This window comes from Gnatocerus cornutus, chromosome 4 (assembly GCF_029298725.1).
Source record: "Gnatocerus cornutus isolate USDA-ARS CGAHR chromosome 4, icGnaCorn1.1, whole genome shotgun sequence".
NCBI classification, from domain to species: domain Eukaryota; kingdom Metazoa; phylum Arthropoda; class Insecta; order Coleoptera; family Tenebrionidae; genus Gnatocerus; species Gnatocerus cornutus.
This window is the reverse complement of record NC_142236.1, coordinates 8,777,323-8,796,673: the sequence shown is the minus strand read 5'-3', so window position 1 is coordinate 8,796,673 and position 19,351 is coordinate 8,777,323. Positions and strand designations below refer to the sequence as shown.

The window sequence follows — 19,351 nt, the reverse complement described above, 5'->3', positions numbered from 1 at the left end:
GGTTTTCCAAGCTTTTTTCTCTGCAATTTCAATTATTTATAGTCTTAAACAGCAATAAAACCATTGTAGATGACAACACACGGCTGTGTTATTTTACTTGTTGACGTGAATGTAAAATTTATTTCCAAGGCCGTGAGGTGAGGAACATATCTACTAAAGTGACTTCACAGCCAATTCCTACATAAAAATGACAGATGCACAATTAATAATAAAAAATTATGCTTCTATATGTTAGTCGTTTTTATTTTTCAGCCTGTAGTCTCTGAAATGCATTAGTTTTCAGTTTTTTCTTAAGACTGTTTTTTTAAATACTTGTGCTATGAATTCCAAATTTATTATTAGTCATTAATTTATTATTTATTATTATTATATTATACATATTTTATTTTTATTTGTCGTAATCTTTTTGTTACAGTGATACAAACATAGCAATCCATTACACGATTTTTGAGGATTACTCTGAATCATGGGTGTTGAAAATTGCACGGATAAGATAACTCTCGTCTAATCTTTACCCTTGTCTTAGTCCCCAACTTTGATTTTATTACTTTTTACATCTTATTGACCCCATATTATTACTTCGATATTAATTACTACTAATAAGCAAAAAAAATTCTCGAACCCTAGTCCAGCCACCTGCAAAGACGAAAGAAAAGTCCCGAACTCTTAGTTCACAATCTGCTACTGATTCCCACTTCTTCACTTTCTACCAATCACATCTTATTAAATCTTTATAAAACTACCCTATCTTCTTTTACTTTATTCTAAGATTTTTGTGAATAGTTGAAAAGAACAAGTTAGACGTCAACCTCCGTATTATAAGCATCAATTCCTATAACATCTTAATCAATTTACAATAATAAGTAGGGCCCATTTAGAACACAATACGTTTTTAATGCTTTTAGCTTGGTTTTCAAAGTAACTTTTGAAAAGTCAATTTTTTTTTAAAGAATTTGCCCGGGTTTTTGAAGTCACCCTTTTTTTAAAAAAGTCAAAATTTTAAGAAATATCCAGTTTCGTCAAACGTGATTACGGTTTCGTTCAAACAAATTCAACTTTTAAAAAGCAAATATTTTAACCATTTTACCAAGTTGTTATGGTAGGTATGTACCTACAGGATTGAGTTCACAAGAGGGAAAAAAAGTTTATTTTCTATTTTACAAAAAAATTTCGAAGGAATAACATTTTTTTGCTTATTTCAAAACATAAATCTGCAATTAAAATTTCAAAATTATTAATTTGTACTCTTGAATTTTTTTTTTATTATGTTTATTTATTAAATTTTGAAAATCGTGTTTAAATAACAGCAGGCTGTGGATTCGCATTATCAAATAGTGCGTTAAAAATTAAAGAAAAATTTATCCAATAATGTGTAAGTATTAAAAAATTGGAAAAAAATTGCAATTGCATCCTTAACAATAGTCGAGAAAATTCGAAACAGTCTTAAAGAATTACGAGTTAGAATTGAACTAAGTGCTAAAACAGGTAATGGGTCAATCAAATAGTGGAAATTGGTTTGATTTAAAGAATAAATTTCATTCCTTTGACATTTTTTGCAAAATTAAAAATAAAAAGTTCTTCTTTATTTTTTGTTTTTTTTTTTTCAATTTTAAGAACACAGCTTGATAATATTACAGTTTTAATTAAAGATTTATTTATTTTAAATTAAGCAAAAAATATTATTCCTTTGTCATTTTGTTGTAAAATGAAAAATAACGTTTTTTTTTTTCTTGTGAACTCAATCCGGGCACATACTGTATATTTAAAAAAAAAACAAATATTTTAAAAATATTACTATTATTAAGGTAGGTATATTTACTTTTAATGATTTTAGCCTGTTTTTCAAGGTAACTATTAAGAAAATAAATATTTTAACCATTTTACCATGTTTTTATGGTAGGTACCTATATTTAAAAAAAAAACAAATATTTTAACAATGTTACTGTTATTAAGGTAGGTATATTAAAAAGTTACAATGTTAATGCATTTTGGTCTCTTCAGAACACTGTTTTTTAAGCATTTTTCCCTTGTTTTTAAAGTATATTTTAAAATTAACATTTTTCAAAGATTTTACCCTGTTTTGAATTTTGTATTGGTAAGGCCCCTTCAGAACACTTTGTGTTTTTAGTCATTTTATCCTAATTGTAAACGTATATTTAAAAAGCAGATATTCTCATCTCAAACTCATCTAAATAACCATTTTAAACGAAAATTAATAGATTTTTTCGACGGTTAAAACACCCGGGGTAAAAACTATATTCAAAAAAAGCATTAACGCAATTGATTTTATTTTTAATTTTTATTAAATAAACCCAATAATGATTTATTCTAATTTATTCTTATTTAACTGTGAGATGAAGGATTTTATTTTGTTTCAGGGCTCGAGCGGTTGCTACAAATAAAAAAAAAATAGATATTAGGTATGCATATCTATCTACATAAATGTTTTTCTCACCTCAAGCGCAAATCATGTATTAATACTCCCACAAACTCTTCTGATTTTTATTTGGAAAAACCAAGGAGATGTCTTCATCCCCCCTTTCTTCAAAAACAATTTTTAATTCGTCATCCCTTTCCAGAAAAGGGAAAAGTAAATGAACCTTCTAGAGTAAAAATGATGGAAGTTTTGTTACGGAAAACAATGACGCCCAAATCTGGGAAGATCCCTTGCCTACTGTTGATTGTAACATCTTCCTTCCATAGGTCTGAGCCCCTTTGAAACCGTACGTTTTTAAATTGTATTAAGTTTGCCTACGTTTTCTTGAATAGTCTCTGAATACGTCGTGTCCGTTGCAGTTGACAATATTCTTCTAATAGTGTTTTTATATCCATTTTAATCTACAACAAAAATGCAGATAACTGGCGTTTTTACCACTGTTTTAATATTCTTACAATTCTGAAATCGCATTCACATTCACACAAAGACGAAATGCGCACGATTCTAGTCACAGAATCGCAAAAGAATCACGAAATAAACACAATTGCTTCTTTTTCTTCTTTCCTATTGGCAAAAACGGATCTCACCAGATGGCACAGTCGATAGTCAACGAAAGTCACATGATTTTGTGTTATGATTATAGGTTATGGTTGTGTTCCGATTTTCTTGCCTTTGTAGAGTTATTTTGAATTAAAGACTTAGTTTTCCGTTTTATTGTAGCGTGTTGGAGCTGTATGTTTTGTTTTTGTGATTTTTGGCTGATTATTTTAACTTACTATTTTGTGTTTGTGGTCAGGTCAGGTCATAAGAACGTGTGTTATGTGATGTGACTTATGTGTTTTACTGTTTTTATTAGGTACTTTTTTCTCAGTTTTCCTTCAATAAAGCCAATTATACCTAAATCGAAATATCAATAACCGACATTATTGATTATTTAGAAGGTAGAAGCCGACTTTTTAAAGAAGGTGTTGCATTGTTTTTAAAGCTAGAAGAGGAAGACGTTATTATCAACTCCTAAAAGAAATAAAGTAAATTTTAGCCTTCTTATTAATTGTAGCAAGTAACAACAAAGAAAAGTGTAATTTGCAGAAGGTAATTATAAAACAAACAACATAATTTTTACAAGAGAATAGAAATAACCAAAAAACTGGAGGAAATAGAAAATAAAAACAAATTTAGAAGCAAATAAGTTATTATACAATAAGCAAGAGATACTGATGATCTAAGAATAGGAAAATTAAGATCAAACCAGTCAAGTAAACGCAATATTTGCAAAATAGAACAAGAAAAGCATTAAAAATATTATCATATTTCATTATCAGAAAGGATAAAATTAACATCAAAAAATGAAAATTCAAAATATAAAATGAATGATAAGAGGACGGAAAGACGGAACTACAAGGAAAATACAATATTCGGAAACGTTTATTTAAGAGCAACTAAGCCTATATCTTATAAACGTTGTACTGTGAAAGTGAAGTTGCTCCATTTTAACCTTCGTTTAACTTATACAGGATTGAAACCGCAGAAAAAAAATCTTTAATAACCTAAAATAAAAACACCATAAAAAGAGTTAGAGCAACGAGCTCCTGTAAGTTAACCTGCACTGCCATTCCATAATTAAGCGATTTTTTTTCTGAATATTTAATTCTCCATACTGAAGCCCCATTCATTAAGAAAATCAAATACATTTTCCTATTTTTTACGTTCCAGTGGTACCAATTCACTTGAAGCAAAGCATCTAAAACTCGTACAGACTTTGGGAAATAATAGAAGGAGTTTTTAAGTATTACAATATTTTCAATTTCTTGTCCGCTGACTGCAAATCCTCCCAGGTTAAGAAAAGTAGCCAAAGCTAAAGTTGCTATACAAAAGTATTGCGATGAGAGCGAGCCTTCAAACTGAAGATAATTTCGTACACAATACAGGTTCCCTCAAAATGGCTTTTAATTAAGAAGCTATAATACTTATTTACGAGTGCCTCGTTCGCCAAACTTCACACTTACATGACATATTTTCCTTTTGACACTAGTTATGAAAACTACTATTTTGTTATATGCAGAGAAAAGGTAGCATTTCAAGTTGACTTGCTAGTAAAATGTATAGGAATACATATGTAATCCCAATTTTTTTAAATAAACATAATGTATTAATAATAACAACTAGGGAAATATGAGTACATTTTCCTTGGACATCCCTACGATGAAACCTCGCGAAATACCCATATGAACCCATATAAAGTACAAAGATTTTAACTCCAATATCATACAACTTAGTTTGATATATTGGCCAAATTTTGCGTTCCAAAACATCACCGTTTCCGAGAAAAAAACGATTAAAGTTTTCTGCAGAAATGAGTGCGCGCCATTGCAGAATCTAAGTTCAAGTTCAGTCAGTATAGCCATCGCCCACTTCATCTTATACCAATTTTAATTTCTCCCCTTTTCAAAAAGTTCTTTCAAGGTCATCGTCGTGCGTATGCCCCCAACGACGAGAAAACGTATCAAATTCTGGTGATAATTCTTTTATTTTGGTGACATTTCCGTCACTTTAAAAGTCATTCAACTAACTTGTTTTTAAATATTGAAAGAAGGCCCTGCGATCTAGTCGCCAACTAAAAGAAATAATAATTCTAACAACTTTGTTAATTCATAAATTATTAAATTGAAAAATAAAACATTTGTATTGTGAAATATGACGTCTCATATTTCTCATGGGAAACATTGTAACTAAGGCAATGTAGAAAATCTTCACAGAAAATTCTTCAGAAATCAATAACAATACTTTTTTCTCCAAACGTCACAAAAAGTCACTATTTTTTGTTTGTTTTTAGACAGTAAAGTAGACAGTTTTGTTATAAGTAATGAAAAGCGCTCGTTGACATGGAAACACTTTTGCTGCCTAGACAGAAAAAGTACTTTTTGTGACGGTTACTATTTGAGACTTACATTTTGTATGGCATTTGCACGATCTTAACTTTGCAACGCTACGCTTCGCCTTGCTACTGCAATTTAATTGGTCGTCAAAAAGTACCACTTTTCGGCCGTATAACAAAATCTACTATTATTTTAAAAATATACTATGACTGCCTAAAAGAATGCACGCCTTTTCTTGCATGTGTCCCCTATAATAAACCTTATACAGTCGACTCTCTCTAAGTCGACACTCCTCTAAGTTGAATTTTCCTCTAACTCGAATTATTTGGATGGCAACAGCACTTGCATAGCATTTTACATGCAAAATTTATCCTCTAACTCGAACTTAACTCGAATGTCATAAGTCGAACTCCCTTTAACTCGAGCATAATTTTTGGACGTGCCATACCAGAAACAGTGTTAATTACTTCCTCTAAGTCGAACATAACAAATATCATGTTGCATAAACAAAGTTTTCCGAAAAACTATAGTAGTATAATATAAACTTAAACCTTTATTTAGCAGACAAAACAATATTTATTTGCTTTGACTGATACTGGAAAAAATCGAAATTGTTTCAATTGCCAGCACAATGTCGAAGAGAACGTTAACTTTGAGTGAAAAAAACAATTTAATTAGTGAAGGATCTAAAGGCATTAAAAGAAGTGTGGTTGCTAAAAATTATGGTATCCCACGCAGCACCTTGTCAACGATTTGGAAAAACAAAGACAAAATCTTAGAAGACTTTAAAAACAGTGAATCTAGGGGTAAATCGAAAGGAACTAGTTGTTGTACGTACGAAGATATCGATAAAGCCGTTTTTATGTGGTTTAGTTCTGTAAGAGCGCAAAATTTACCTGTTAGTGAACCTTTAGTAAAAGAAAAAGCTGCATTTTATGCAAACGCTTTTGGGCATGAAAATTTTAGTGCTAGTGAGGGGTGATTAAACAGATTCAAAACTAGACACAATATTGGCAGAAAAGCATTAAGTGGAGAAGCTGCATCGGTAAGCAACACAACATCCGAAGAATGGATCACGCAAAAATTGCCTCATTTGAATGAAGATTACAGTCCCGAAAATATTTTCAAGGCAGATGAAACAGGACTATTTTTTAAGAATAAGAATTTTAAGAATCAAACATGTTTTGGAGGAAAACAGACTAGAGAACGTATCACTTTCTTAGTAGGAGCAAATATGACGGGTACTGAAAAGTTGAAAAATTGTTATTGGAAAAAGCCAAAACCCGCGATGCTTTAGAGAAATTCAGACGCTGACTGTGGAGTATCGTAGGAATAAAAAAGCTTGGATGACTGGTGAAATTTTTTCCAAATGGCTACTAAATCTAGACAAAAAATCCAAAACCCTGCTACAGCAATATTATTCAATATTGTATCAACCAGAAATAGTATATTATGTCATTAAGAGTAAAAATGAAGCTTTGCACACAAAGCCATTTTTGCTCTAAATGGCATATACAATTTTTTTGCAAACAATAGAAAATTTCTCTATTTCGAAAATGTTTTCATGCAGAATCATAGTGCAATGAAAACATTTAGTGGTTACGGTGGAGCCCAAACATATGTTATAAAGTGCTGTGTTCTGCTTAAGCATGTAAGTGAAACTTATACCCTGACAATTACTATATATATAAAACGTGTAGAGGCGGAACCCCTCTAATAAAACGAGATTACCGATAATACTTTGGGAACAAATTTCTCCTAGACCGATTTTTTCTCCGTCTTTTCATCGAGCTTTTCCAAAAGTACAGTTTCCCGAAAAAGGTTTAGGGGAGGTTTCGTCCTTTTCGGACTTTTGGTTTTGGCGTGAGAAGAGACTTTTGAAAGTCGTTTTCGTTCGTCCGGTTTTGCTGACGTGCTAGACGTTTCAAAATACTTTGAAACAGAGAAATGTTCGTCGACATAGTGAAAAATTCTTGGGGGATTGAGATGTAAACAAGGTTCTTGACTGAGAAGCGGGTTTACATTTACGGTAGTGATTTTTTTTGCCACTTGAAATCGATCCCAGCGACGACGAAAACATAATCGGAGATTGCACTGAATTTTTTTTCATCGGTTTATAAACTATTAGGCTTATTTTTTTAATTGCATTGATTCACTTTCGATATCAAATAACAGGCCAAAAAGTAGTATTTGTTATTTCTCCGAAAAGTGGCTTTGCTGTTCGCAATTTTGCATACGCTACGCTTCGCCTTGATACTACATTTCAATTGCTCGACAAAAAATTACAACTTTTTTGCCGTCTGATAAAAGCTACTATTTTTTTCAAACGTCAAAAATTTGCCAGTTTTCACGACCGAACCGTACCATTCTCGCTCCTTTTGCCCTTTTGCCGACGAGTTTCTAAAATAACAAAGTGGCGGGATTTCGTCCTCTTCGGCCGTTTGGTTTTCGCGAAATCAATTTTTAAATATCGCCGTACATCGGTTGTCTCGGGGTCAAAACCATAACCATTAAGTCGAGAGACAGTCATAAAAATGTCTCAACATTTCAGAAAAGGGTCTGATTTTTTGTATACATAACAAGTACGGTAGCTACTTTTTTTTTCGGCACTTATTTAAATCGGTCCGAGCAACGAAGAAAACATTAGCGGAGATTGATTTATAATTCGAGTTCGGCTTATTTTTAATAGGGTATCTCTTTGACCCTCAGGTGTCTTCTCGGTATGTATGCGTGCGTAACTTACACTTAAACATCTTGACGCATGTTTCGAAACTCCTCTTTACAAGCGCGAATTCATTGTTTATCACAGATCATCATTTAATGGACAAATATCACTCTGTATAAAAAATTTGCATAGATAGCAAGTATCTGACGAGCTTTTTTTGAAATTTTGACTATCAATTAATAGATTGGCGCGATTTTATCGAAAGTCAAGGCAGATCTCCACACTCCACACCCATCCTCATCCGAAAACAAACGACCATCAGACAAGCGGCTGGTGAATTTTACCGAATCTGCTAATTTACCGGTTTATTGCTTTTGTGTAGTGAGTAAGCCATAAAATCACTATTTGGTATCTGCTGTAACTGTAACTTGACAGCGGAGCTTCAAATACTGCCCGAGTGTTATGACCAGTATTTTTTACCTCTTTTCTTAGGATCTGAAGTGGATGTAAAAAAACTGAACTGCCCCTTCCGGGTGACGAAGACTTTATTACTTAAAGTATAATCAACGTATAATGAATTTTATTTTTCTAAATTTTAATCCATTCCCGACTTTCTTCAACAAAGTCGTACTTTATTATCTCTCGAAAACGTGGCGTATCATTTTTAATTCATTTGTCGCATTTTGGGATATTTCTCCAAACAGTTACCGATGGAAATTTTATTGCAAACGTGTGATTTTGACACGGGGGAAGTTACAAAAAACATATCTACAAATAAATCTTAACTTATTCCGTTCTGATAATATAAATAAAATATTCTTCATTGAATAATAATGAATGAACGGATAAAATAATGTTCATTACGAATGAACCGATAAACAAATATGAACTCCAAAAAAACAATAAATTAACGTGAGATAAAAAATGCGAAACTTATATAAAGAATGCGACCAGACATCCTGATAGTCGTTTTATTGCAGTTTAAAAAAAATTGTTGACATAAATACCCCAAAACGTAAGTACTATTTACGACTCGGCCGATTTTTATTCGTTCTAAAGCAGTAGATATTAGGGAGACTAAAAATGCAAGTATGTATGGCTCAATTGGGGTACTCATTACACAAAAAGGGTAAACTATCACACTACATAATTTTTTAATTAGTGTTAAGGACTATGAGTCATGGGGTTGTCCCATCCCCCTCTTTCGGGGATGACTGGTCCACCACCCACCCTGAACCAAGAGTTCTGGTGTAACGAGTCAGTACCAAAACATAAGTTGGTAAATTCGCTTCTCTTAAAAATCACCATCATTACATCACTGGAAGGCCTTACAAACCTTCCAGTTAAATCGTTAAACATATTGCGACACTCTGTATATATTCTGTAAATACATTATTTACTGGTCCTTCGGCTGCTTTATTTCCTGAGCTCGAACAATTAGTTTTGTTATTTACGACTAGTATCGACATCACTCCACACCCTTTCTAACCAGAAAAAACTGACCATCTTGATGGTCGTTTTATTGTAGTTTAACAAAAAAAAAAACAGAACCCTTGAACAAACCCCAAACCGTGCATCTACAATTACACGATGTTTATACAAAATGTTTAAATACATAAAATATAGTTTACGGTAGCGGCTTCTTTTCTTTGAAAGAAACTCTACTTATTAAAATCAGTCCGAGCTCTGAAGAAAACATAATTTGACATTAATTAATTACGAAACCGTACTCTCAATTTACAAGAAAATACGATTTTTCATGCATGTTTCGGATACAATTATTTGCTTTGGGTGTGCTAAATGAGTTCTTTAGGTCCTTTAGGTACAGGCGATTTCTGAGTTGGTGTCTTCTAAGCCATAAAATGGAGCTGCTGTAAATCAGTAATAATCACATCCTATTTACCCTTTTCTTTTGTGAATGTGGTACGGGTACGACTTTCGACTAAGTGTTCTTCATCTTCGTTCATAACTTACGATAACAGGGGTTGGAAAAGGAAAACAACAAACCACCAAAACGGTATCGATAATAAAACAGTAGTAACAAAACTTATCCAAAAAAGGTTGTCAAGAATAACAGAATTCGCCTTCTGCCTACATAGAAATAAAATAATACAAAATAAATAGAATATTGAAGTAGCAATGATGTTATCGGTGATAATTGAAGTTACAAAATTTGTTCAATTTTTTGCTGTCGGTTTTGCGTTTGAGAAGCTGTGGGACCTGTCATGGGTTCCAACCATTTTATGACCTAGCGGACACTAACTTAGAAATCGCCTTAATTACTGTGGAGTTCTATGAATTGAACTATCGTCATAAACAAAAATTATCAACAGCAGTCTTTTTTAAAAAACTGAGAATCTATTGTGTAATTGCATGAGTTCAAAAAAGAGCGCAAATAAACCTTTTTAGCAAACAGCGATACCCGACAGGTTAACCTCCCAGAAAAATCACGAGAAAATCAGGAAAATTAATGAGAAATCACTTAAAAATTAGGGTCAATCAATAGGAGATCAGAGGAAATCACTAGATCAAGGGAAGTTAGACGAAATCACTAAAAAATCAAGGATAAATATTAGAACATCAAAGACCAATCAAAAGGAAATCAGAGGAAATTATTAGGATATCAGGGGAAGTTAGACAATGTCATAAAAAAATCAGGGGGATTTGGACGAAATTACTAGAAAATACAAAGAAATAAAAGAAAGTTTGGCGTACGCCATTTTTGAAAAATTTAACTTCTGAGATTAATGTTCCTGGGAAATCAATGTATCAGTCTTAATAAATCACTATGAATCAGAGGAATTCGTTACGAAATCAAGGAAACTTAGACGAAATAAAAAAAGTCAAAAAAGTTAGACGAAATCATTGGAAAATCATTAGTACATCAGGGACAATCAATAGGAAGCCAGCGAAAGTCAGACAAAATCATAAGAAAATCAGGGAATGTTAGACGAAATCTAAAAGAAATCAGGGAAAATTAGCGAGGAAATAAGAGGAAGTTAAGTGTAAGCCATTTTTGAGAAGTATTAATTTCTGACAAGTCATGTCATCAATAAAAAATCACTAGACAATAAGAAAAAATCATTAGGATTTTAAGTCATTAAGATATCAATTGAAAATCAGGAGTTAGACGACATCAAAAGAAAATCTGGGGAAGTTAGACGAAATTACAAGACAGTCAGCGAGGAAATTAGGTGACTCAGCCTCTGGTCAATACCAATTTATGAATGAATAAGCTTAAACAAATAGTTCGTTTCCAAACAATGAGTTCCAAAATATAAATTATTATTGTAGCCCATTTATAATTATCATTGCTGAAATCTGAGACTACACCGTGTGTATATTTTTTTCTTCTTTGATTGTAATAGAATTTGCAATGGACTTAGAAACCTTTAAAGGCGCAGCCTGCCTGATTTATGAATGTTCTGCGTAGTACTGTTAAATTTTTAATAGCGAAGCCCGTTGGTTAGTTTTTTTAAACCTTCAAGTCTGTTTTTTTTTTCTAAAATTTTCAGAAAATTCTTCATTTTGCCATGCGTAGTTATTTGTATCAGAGTTTCAAAAATCAAAAAACACAAAATATGAAGTTATTTTAAAACTTTCTTTGCTAAATGTTGAATGACAAAATACAATTAAAATTTTACAAAATGGCCCTCGGAATTCTGTAAAACTCGCCTTTTTTGTTTCATAATCTAACAAATAAACAATTTCAAATTAATATCCAACGCCACGGAAAAGCGAGGTCCACGAAAAAAGCGAGTCTACAGAATTCCGAGGGCCACCTAGTCGAGCTAGAAAATGTGTCACTTTTAAGACGTTTGGAAAAAAAATCAAAACATGCGTGTAGAACCAAGGAATTTAATCAAATTTTTTTACCGCAAAGTAGAATAAAGCGACGTTAGCCGTTTCAATGGTACCAACAATTTGAAGAGGAAACACAAAAATTTCTGCTCGGCGAAGAGCATTACGGGTATGTCTGAAAGAGCTTGTTTATAGTTACCTACTTAACAAACCAAGTTCAGGGTTCGGTTTCAAGTGTGACTAGCGTCGCTGCAAATCCACTTGGCAACATAGCTACGCCAATCCTTGGCAACTGTTGCAACTTTGGATTAACGCATTTACTTGAAATCTACCCGTTAGACTAATTCCGTCGACCGTTCATTAATGCGGGTTAAGAACGCACGATGTTTTATGTATTATTGGCGGCCAAACTTCATTAATGAAGGAGATTAATAATTTCACTACGTTCGTGCGTTAAAATATCGATATTTTTAATTAAATGCCTACTATATTATTAAACGAGTTAGTAACTGACATTAATTTGCTGTTATAACATAGGTAGCTACTTCTGCATTCGCTTGTAATGTGTTAATAGACTATTTTCTTATTTTCTGTTTTTGACATTTCCGCTATGGAAACAAACCTATTATAGCATTCTGTGTCGAAATGAAATATTGTAGCATTGAAAGCTAATGCGGAAACAGCGGAAATTGCTTTTTTACAAGAGCAAATTAGGAACAATAGTATACAAAATTCGTTCATAAGGCCGTTAAGTCACTCATCCTTTATAAAACTCGCGGCCTTGCCGTGCCGTTCGTTTTATAAACTTGAATTCGTGCTTTAAATGTTGCTTTATAAACCTCGGTATTTTAATATACTAATTTCTACATTGGGTGCGTTAACAGCTTCGTAACCACACGATTTTTGAAAAATACAATTTACTAATTTTCTGCTGTAACAAAGTTATTTCCGCATTCGCAGTAGCAGGTACATAAAAAAACATTCATTAATGAGGGTCAATAATAAACGATTTTTGAGCAAAAATGGCCTATTAATGACCTTATTATCAAACAGGCGTAGGAAAATTAAGTATTTTTCTTACTTGCAAATATGGCTGTGGTTCTTAACAAGATCGGTCAGCTTTTCGGAAATTTTTTGCTGGTTTTCAATGCCAAGCGCATTTAAATCTAAAATTTCATAAACGAGCATTTCCGTTTGCAATCTAAAATGGCAGACGTAGTAAAAAATGGTGAAAACTGGTGTTCCCATGGCGACGTATGTAGCTATTGGTAAAACTGATAACTTCATCCACCACAAGACGATTTGGGCCCATTTCCCAAAATGCGCAGAAATAAAAGGCACATGAAACAGGAATTTTTTGTCGTCCTCGGTTGGTAGAGCAAATGCGATAACGAGTAATAGACCACTTAAAACCGAGAAAATCATATAAAAGGTAACCCAGAAAAGTGTTTCATTGACTTTTTTCTGAACACTTCTTGGGGCATCTTTCAGTTGCCAAACCTGTATGTGTTCTATGTGCGTCCTGACGATACTTTCAGCAAGTGGTTGATATAAAGCACAAACTGTACTCTACAAAACGAAGAAGTTGAGGACAAATAAATTACATTTCATGGACTTACGTATAATAAAGTGCAGTATACAGTACTGTATTGGATCAAATATTGAAGATCAAATTTGCTCAAAAAGAAGTATCCTTGGATCAAACTAGCTAAAATCATTAATATTTTAGCTGAGACTAGAAAAAACCTTAAAAATTTGATTTGAAAGATATTAATCGTTAAGAATCGACAAATTCTTATGTAGTTTGAATCTAGAAAAAAAAAATTAGTTTATACGTCTTTTGAAAATTGGGGTCTAATGTCAACCCTCCATATTCTATTACAATCATTTGAGTATTAGGAGCAACTGTAATATTGTCTGGCGTCATAAAGCATATAAAGTATAGAAAGTATAGAAAAATGTATGTATATTCCCAGGATAATGGAAAAGGAATTAGCATATTTATTATTTACTTAGTCAAAGTTCTATGTCTATTTCTCTACATTAATTGAAAACGTCGTTTCACCAGTCTTGGAAATATTGATCGCATTTTCAATTTAATGTTTTTTGAAGCAGCATTGACCCAGTTTCTAGTTTTACGCATGCCATATGATTCATCTTTTCGTTTTTTGTATGTTTGTATCGTATGGAGAACTATGGAAAACACATCGTCGAACTGGACAGTTTTCAATATTCTAACGACGTTACAATAATGCAACAGTGCCAAGAAAATTTCAATTAAGATGAAATTTATCTTGTTGGTAAAATCTTGCAAAGATCTTCTATCATTGCCAATTTAGCTAAATACACCGTGTTCAAAAAGATTTTCATCTAGTTGCGTGTAATTTTCCGTACAACTTAAAAAATACCGCTATACGATAATAATAATAATCATTGTAATGTTGGTTAGAGAGTAGAACCCGCTTAATACGATTTTCTAGAGACCGAGAAAAAAGAGCGTCTTATGCGGGAAAACGTCTTATACGGGAAACCCAAAAAAATTTTTTAATTAGAAAATTAAAAGATTTAGTAAGTTACATTGTAGAAATATATTTTTTTTCTTTTCGTTTCTGCAACTGACTTGCACAATTCTTCAATTTTTTTCAGTTTTTTAAAATGGTCCGAAGAGTAGAAACCGGTAAATGAAACGTCATCGCTATCTGCTTTTGGTTTTTTGTTTGACGATTTTAGTCGTATTGCTGTAAAATTTTTAATTTTTCAAGTGGAGATAACGTTTTCCTCTTTACACTATTCTGCGCAATACGCCATTTTCCAAGACAACCGTTCCATAACTGAGACTAACGAAATAACAAAGTGAATCAACTGACGCTTGGCCCCACTATATGTAAACATTTTCTTAGAAACGAATACAAAACTGACGGCTCGGCTATACCATTAAATTTTTCTCGGAAATATCATTCAGGGAACGTTATAAACGGGAAATTTGTACGTCTTAAGCGAGAAAAAATACATGTACCTAATAAAACATATCCAAACGCAAGGGACCAGCATAAAAAGGCGTATTATGCGAGAAATCGTATTATTTCGGAGCGTCTTAAGCGGGTTCTACTGTATAACCTTAAAATACTTTAAAAAAATTATTAGGTAGACAGTGATCTAGGACGACTGCATCTCTGAGGGGATAAAACTGGCTCAATCTTTGCTTAATGTTGCTGTTTGTGACAATAAAGAAACTTCAATAATTTAACGTTTTGATCAGAATTCTAACCAAACTGATTGAACTAACATTCATTAATTAAACTATACTAAATTCTGATAGCCCTCGCTCTTTCTATGAAGCGAGAAAAATTCGGAGATTTGGTACGCAGAGTTTCTCCGAAACGGCGGATCTGAGACCTGTTTCGCCCCCATTTTCCGAATCTACGGTTTGTCTTCTACCTAAACGAGGAGTGCCCGAGGCATTGTCCGAGAAGAAAGTCGCGACTTCGCGTTCCGAAATTCGAATTTAATTCGCCGTCATCCAACTCAGTGCTATGACGTGCAGGCTGCCGAACACGCAATAACAAGCGATCTGCTCGGATACGTTTTTGAAGATTTTCGGCACATTTCGCCACTCACCCTCTCAAAAACGAAATCCAACGGGCCCCTGGTCACTTTGCTCGCGCACATTTTCGCTCTCAAAAGGCCCTAACTCACAAAAAACTCGTTTTTCCATCGTCGCTTGACATGTCATCAGTTCATCCAAGATCACCGCATCGAAAACTCATCCCCTAGAAAAAAATTTCGATCCAATGACAGTTGGCGTTTCTCAAATTTTGTCCTATTTCTCAATTTTTTGATGTTAAAAGTCACCAAGAGCCTCCTTTCCGGCTTTTATTCATCGACAATTAAGATGTGAGGTTACAATATTTGCCGATGTTTCAGTTGGCACCGATGAAACGACCAACTCACTCTCGAAAGTTAGCAACACTGAGGATGTTTCACGTGCTGCCTAAGCAACTCCAACCTGAAATGTGATTTTTGGGAGGTCATGAGGTTACGTTTTCTTTCTTTGCCATTAATTGGGCTATTGTCTAAGCCCTAACGCTCTCTTGGCATCAACACTTCCTACAGGAGAATCTGAGATTGGTGCAGACACCGCAGATTGTGACAACCAAACGAAAAAGATCATCTGGGAGTCTATTCTTCAATTTCGCATAGTAGATGTCGTATGCGAAACATTAAAATTCTTGTATGAGTTTCAGTTTTTGTATTCTAGGATTTCGTATGCGAAAAATGTATCTCAAAAACCATACGACACCGTGTCGGGCGGACTAGAGTGTGTGACTTGCCAGGTTACAGGATAGAGAATGACAGTTTACTGTTGAAAATCGCATAAAACGTTTAAATTATGGTAAACGATGAAGAAATGTTTCTCCTCGTTGACAATTTTTTAGCAGAACGACCACGAAAACAATTTTATAAAAGGCCAAATCCTTTTGTAACTTTAAGTGAAAACATATTTATTAAACACTTTCGTTTAACCAAAAATCTGGCGGAATATGTTGTAAATATTGTGGAGCCGCATATTCGTCCTCGTTCTCGTAGTGCTGCAATTGGTTTACGTACCAAGGTAAGTGGTTTTTTCAGGTATTCTCAGTTTCTATATAAATTATTTTAGGTGTTGATAACTTTTTGGTTCTGGAAGTTATCAACTGTCGGTTGGAAGCAATATTTTTATGGGTGCGATAGCTGAAGTTACAAACGCATAAACCAACCAGACATTTTTCAGGAGTGGGTTAGATTTCCAAGAAATTTAAATGAGCTAACCAACATTCGAAATGAGTGAATTTTTAAATTTATTCATTTTAGAGCAACAATATTTTTTTCAGATTTTACAGAAAATTTAATTTTCCGGGAATAATTGGGTGCCTAGATTGTACTCATGTTGCCATCGATTCCCCTAAGAAAACCGATGAACTTTATCTAGAAAACATTTATATTAATAGAAAAAACTATCATTCCTTAAATGTGCAACTAGTAGGTAATTGTAACTATGTACTTCCTGGTAGTACTAATTATGCTTACATATGAAATATTATTACATAGAAATAGTGCAGTTGAAAGAATTGTGAGAGATTTGTTTTACAGAGGAAACGAAGGATTCTTTTTCTTAGGTGAAGTTTTCGATTCAAGTCATTTTTGACAATATAATTTTTTTTAAATATAATGTTGCAGGCGATTCTGGATATCCACTGAGACCATGGTTAATTACACCTGTTGGTGATGCTCTACCTGGTACACCTCAAGACCGCTTTAATCTTCACCATTGAACAGTGCAATGGAGTCTAGAAAATGCGATTTCGGTGTTTATTAAAAGATCGAGTTTTGCATTACCATCCCGAGAAAGCGACAGAAATTGTAAATGCATGCATCATTACCTGATATCGATTAAATTAACCAAGATTTGGATTTCGGCATGATCGCACCTGGACAACAAGAACAACATGTGGGTGCTAACAATAATCCGGATTTAATTGCAAGAAGAGTAATGCGAAACAGAATTATAAATAATTATTTTTAATGTTTAAAAATACATATCTACTAATGAACAGATGATTTTATTATCAAAACTATTTAACAGCTGCACATTTAAAAATCGAAATTTGGGCGACGCACGATGGAACAAGAGCATTGATTTTCTTTAACTGTTTCAACCAACGTTCTTAAAATATCATTTTTTTCTTTCAAAATCTGTAATTTTTTTTTATAATAATTTTCTTTAATACGAAGTTTTCTTTTTGAGGTTTCAGCCATTATATCGGCAGACATAAAGTTACGCTGAAATTTTGTCTTTTTGGAGATTTTATTTTTATAAGCAGGAATTAGACTTTCTTGTACATTCTTCACGTTGTCCATAATGAATTCATCCGTTACCTTTTGACCATTTTTGGCTGCTTCATCATTGTCTTGATTGGGACTCTCATTATTTATTTCAAACACTACGGAGGATTCTGTAGATTCTTTATGACCACTCACACTTGTTATTCGGATATGATATCTAAAACTTCCTCGTCTGTTGTCGATAGGACTTCTGTAGAAGGTGGACCACCTAAAGTTTCTTGAGCGTGAGTAGTGAGAGAATGGGGAGGCAAACGAGGTCATCCCAAGGCCATTCTAAGGCCACCTCCCACCTTAGTTTTTTCCCAAGGTCAATTGCGGCAGTGTCCACCCGACCACCGACCAGGGACAGTCTCCCTTAGCTCTCCGTCTAAGACAGTCATGCGCTATTTCCGTTTTACGTGTACTGGTGGTAGTTTGTTTAGTGAAACTTGTTATTTCAATCAATTGGGCCATTTGGACTTGGATGGTAGTTCCCTGCAAAGATTTTTTACTTTGTCAGATTATTGCAAGTGTTGCTACGATAAAAGAAAAGAAGAAGCAAGTCGTGTGACGCCCCCATGTGAAACGTTTGATAGTACCGAATTTACCATCGACGTCATTTGTGATGAGAAGAAATTGAGGGAATGTATTCAAGAATATGGAAAACCGTGTAAGGATTGCAAGGAAATATTTTTCAAAGTGACTTCAGTGGAACCTTACAATACAACACCATTAGTGACAACATGGCAGTGATAACTTGTTACCAAAATAAAAATATTATCGACATATATTTTTTATTTGAACCCCTATTTCTCAGTTGACCTTGAACGCCACAGAATGGATTTTCTGGCCTTGAACCCATTGCGGTAGTGCTCACCAGTCTCCCTTAGCTGAACAGTCGTTCATGTGGGGTTCAGTGTTCCATGATGAGTATTCGGAACACCATGACCGAAGATATTATCGAATACCCGTTGAGACAAATGAAGTGTTTTGAAGATCGGTTGTTGACATTTCACGATTGGCCGCTAAAAGATGTTGATCCATTAAAATTAGCCAACAACGGGTTTTACTACCTCAAGAAGTTCGATATTGTGCGCTGTTTTCATTGCAACATCGAGCTGGGATCATTTCGTTCAACGGATATAATTTCCGAAGAACATCTCAAGTATTCAAAGGATTGTGGTTTTGCAAAACTCTGTGTTAGTAATAAAAAGTTTTATAGGATTGAATATATTGTGATCATCCTACTTATTATAAAATTTGTATGTATAATGTTGGCTTATAATAAATACTGTTAAAGAAATGTTGTTGACCTTGCGGATGCGATGCGTGAATAATGCACACCTATGACTCGTCATTGCAGCCTGCAGCTCTACGGTTTCTTTTTAAGATCGATTCTCGATCTTCAGAAAAACCTTTCAAGTTTTTCAGCAGCAGTTGCTGCTTAAAAATGACGGAAAAGTTAAGCAAAGCTGAGTGACCTTGAAAAAAAAGTGGCCTTGAAAGAAAATGTAACCTTGAAACTAAAAAAATGCTATCGTGTATAAATTGAATGGCGTAATGGAATAGGGGGTTAGTTCAAGATGTGTTCCGAAGAAAATACTGTTAACAATCTCGATCAGTGTGGGTGGCATCGTTCACATGAAACCATAGTTACATTACTCGTTCATGAACCGACCTGCCTAATGCCAACAATACAACAGCAACGTT

The 19,351-nt window shown here is 33.7% G+C and overlaps 1 protein-coding gene across 1 annotated transcript; it reads right to left on the bottom strand.

The window, feature by feature from the left end:
- Positions 1-3,921: 3,921 nt before the first annotated feature.
- On the bottom strand, positions 3,922-4,450 carry LOC148176342 (uncharacterized). Its single transcript, XM_088035049.1, has 4 exons — positions 4,444-4,450; positions 4,231-4,370; positions 4,039-4,194; positions 3,922-3,984 (listed from the first exon to the last, which is right to left on the bottom strand). The coding sequence occupies exons 1-4, from the start codon at positions 4,448-4,450 to the stop codon at positions 3,928-3,930; spliced, it is 360 nt and encodes a 119-aa protein (XP_087891175.1). The 3' UTR covers positions 3,922-3,927.
- Positions 4,451-19,351: the final 14,901 nt, after the last annotated feature.

Excerpts from the sequence above, each read along its gene's own strand:
- LOC148176342 (XM_088035049.1), bottom strand. Across the intron at positions 4,195-4,230 it reads GACAAGAAATTGAAAATATT|TCTGTACGAGTTTTAGATGC; the intron begins GTAATACTTAAA and ends TATTTCCCAAAG. Across the intron at positions 3,985-4,038 it reads ATTATGGAATGGCAGTGCAG|GTTATTAAAGATTTTTTTTC; the intron begins GTTAACTTACAG and ends TTTTTATTTTAG.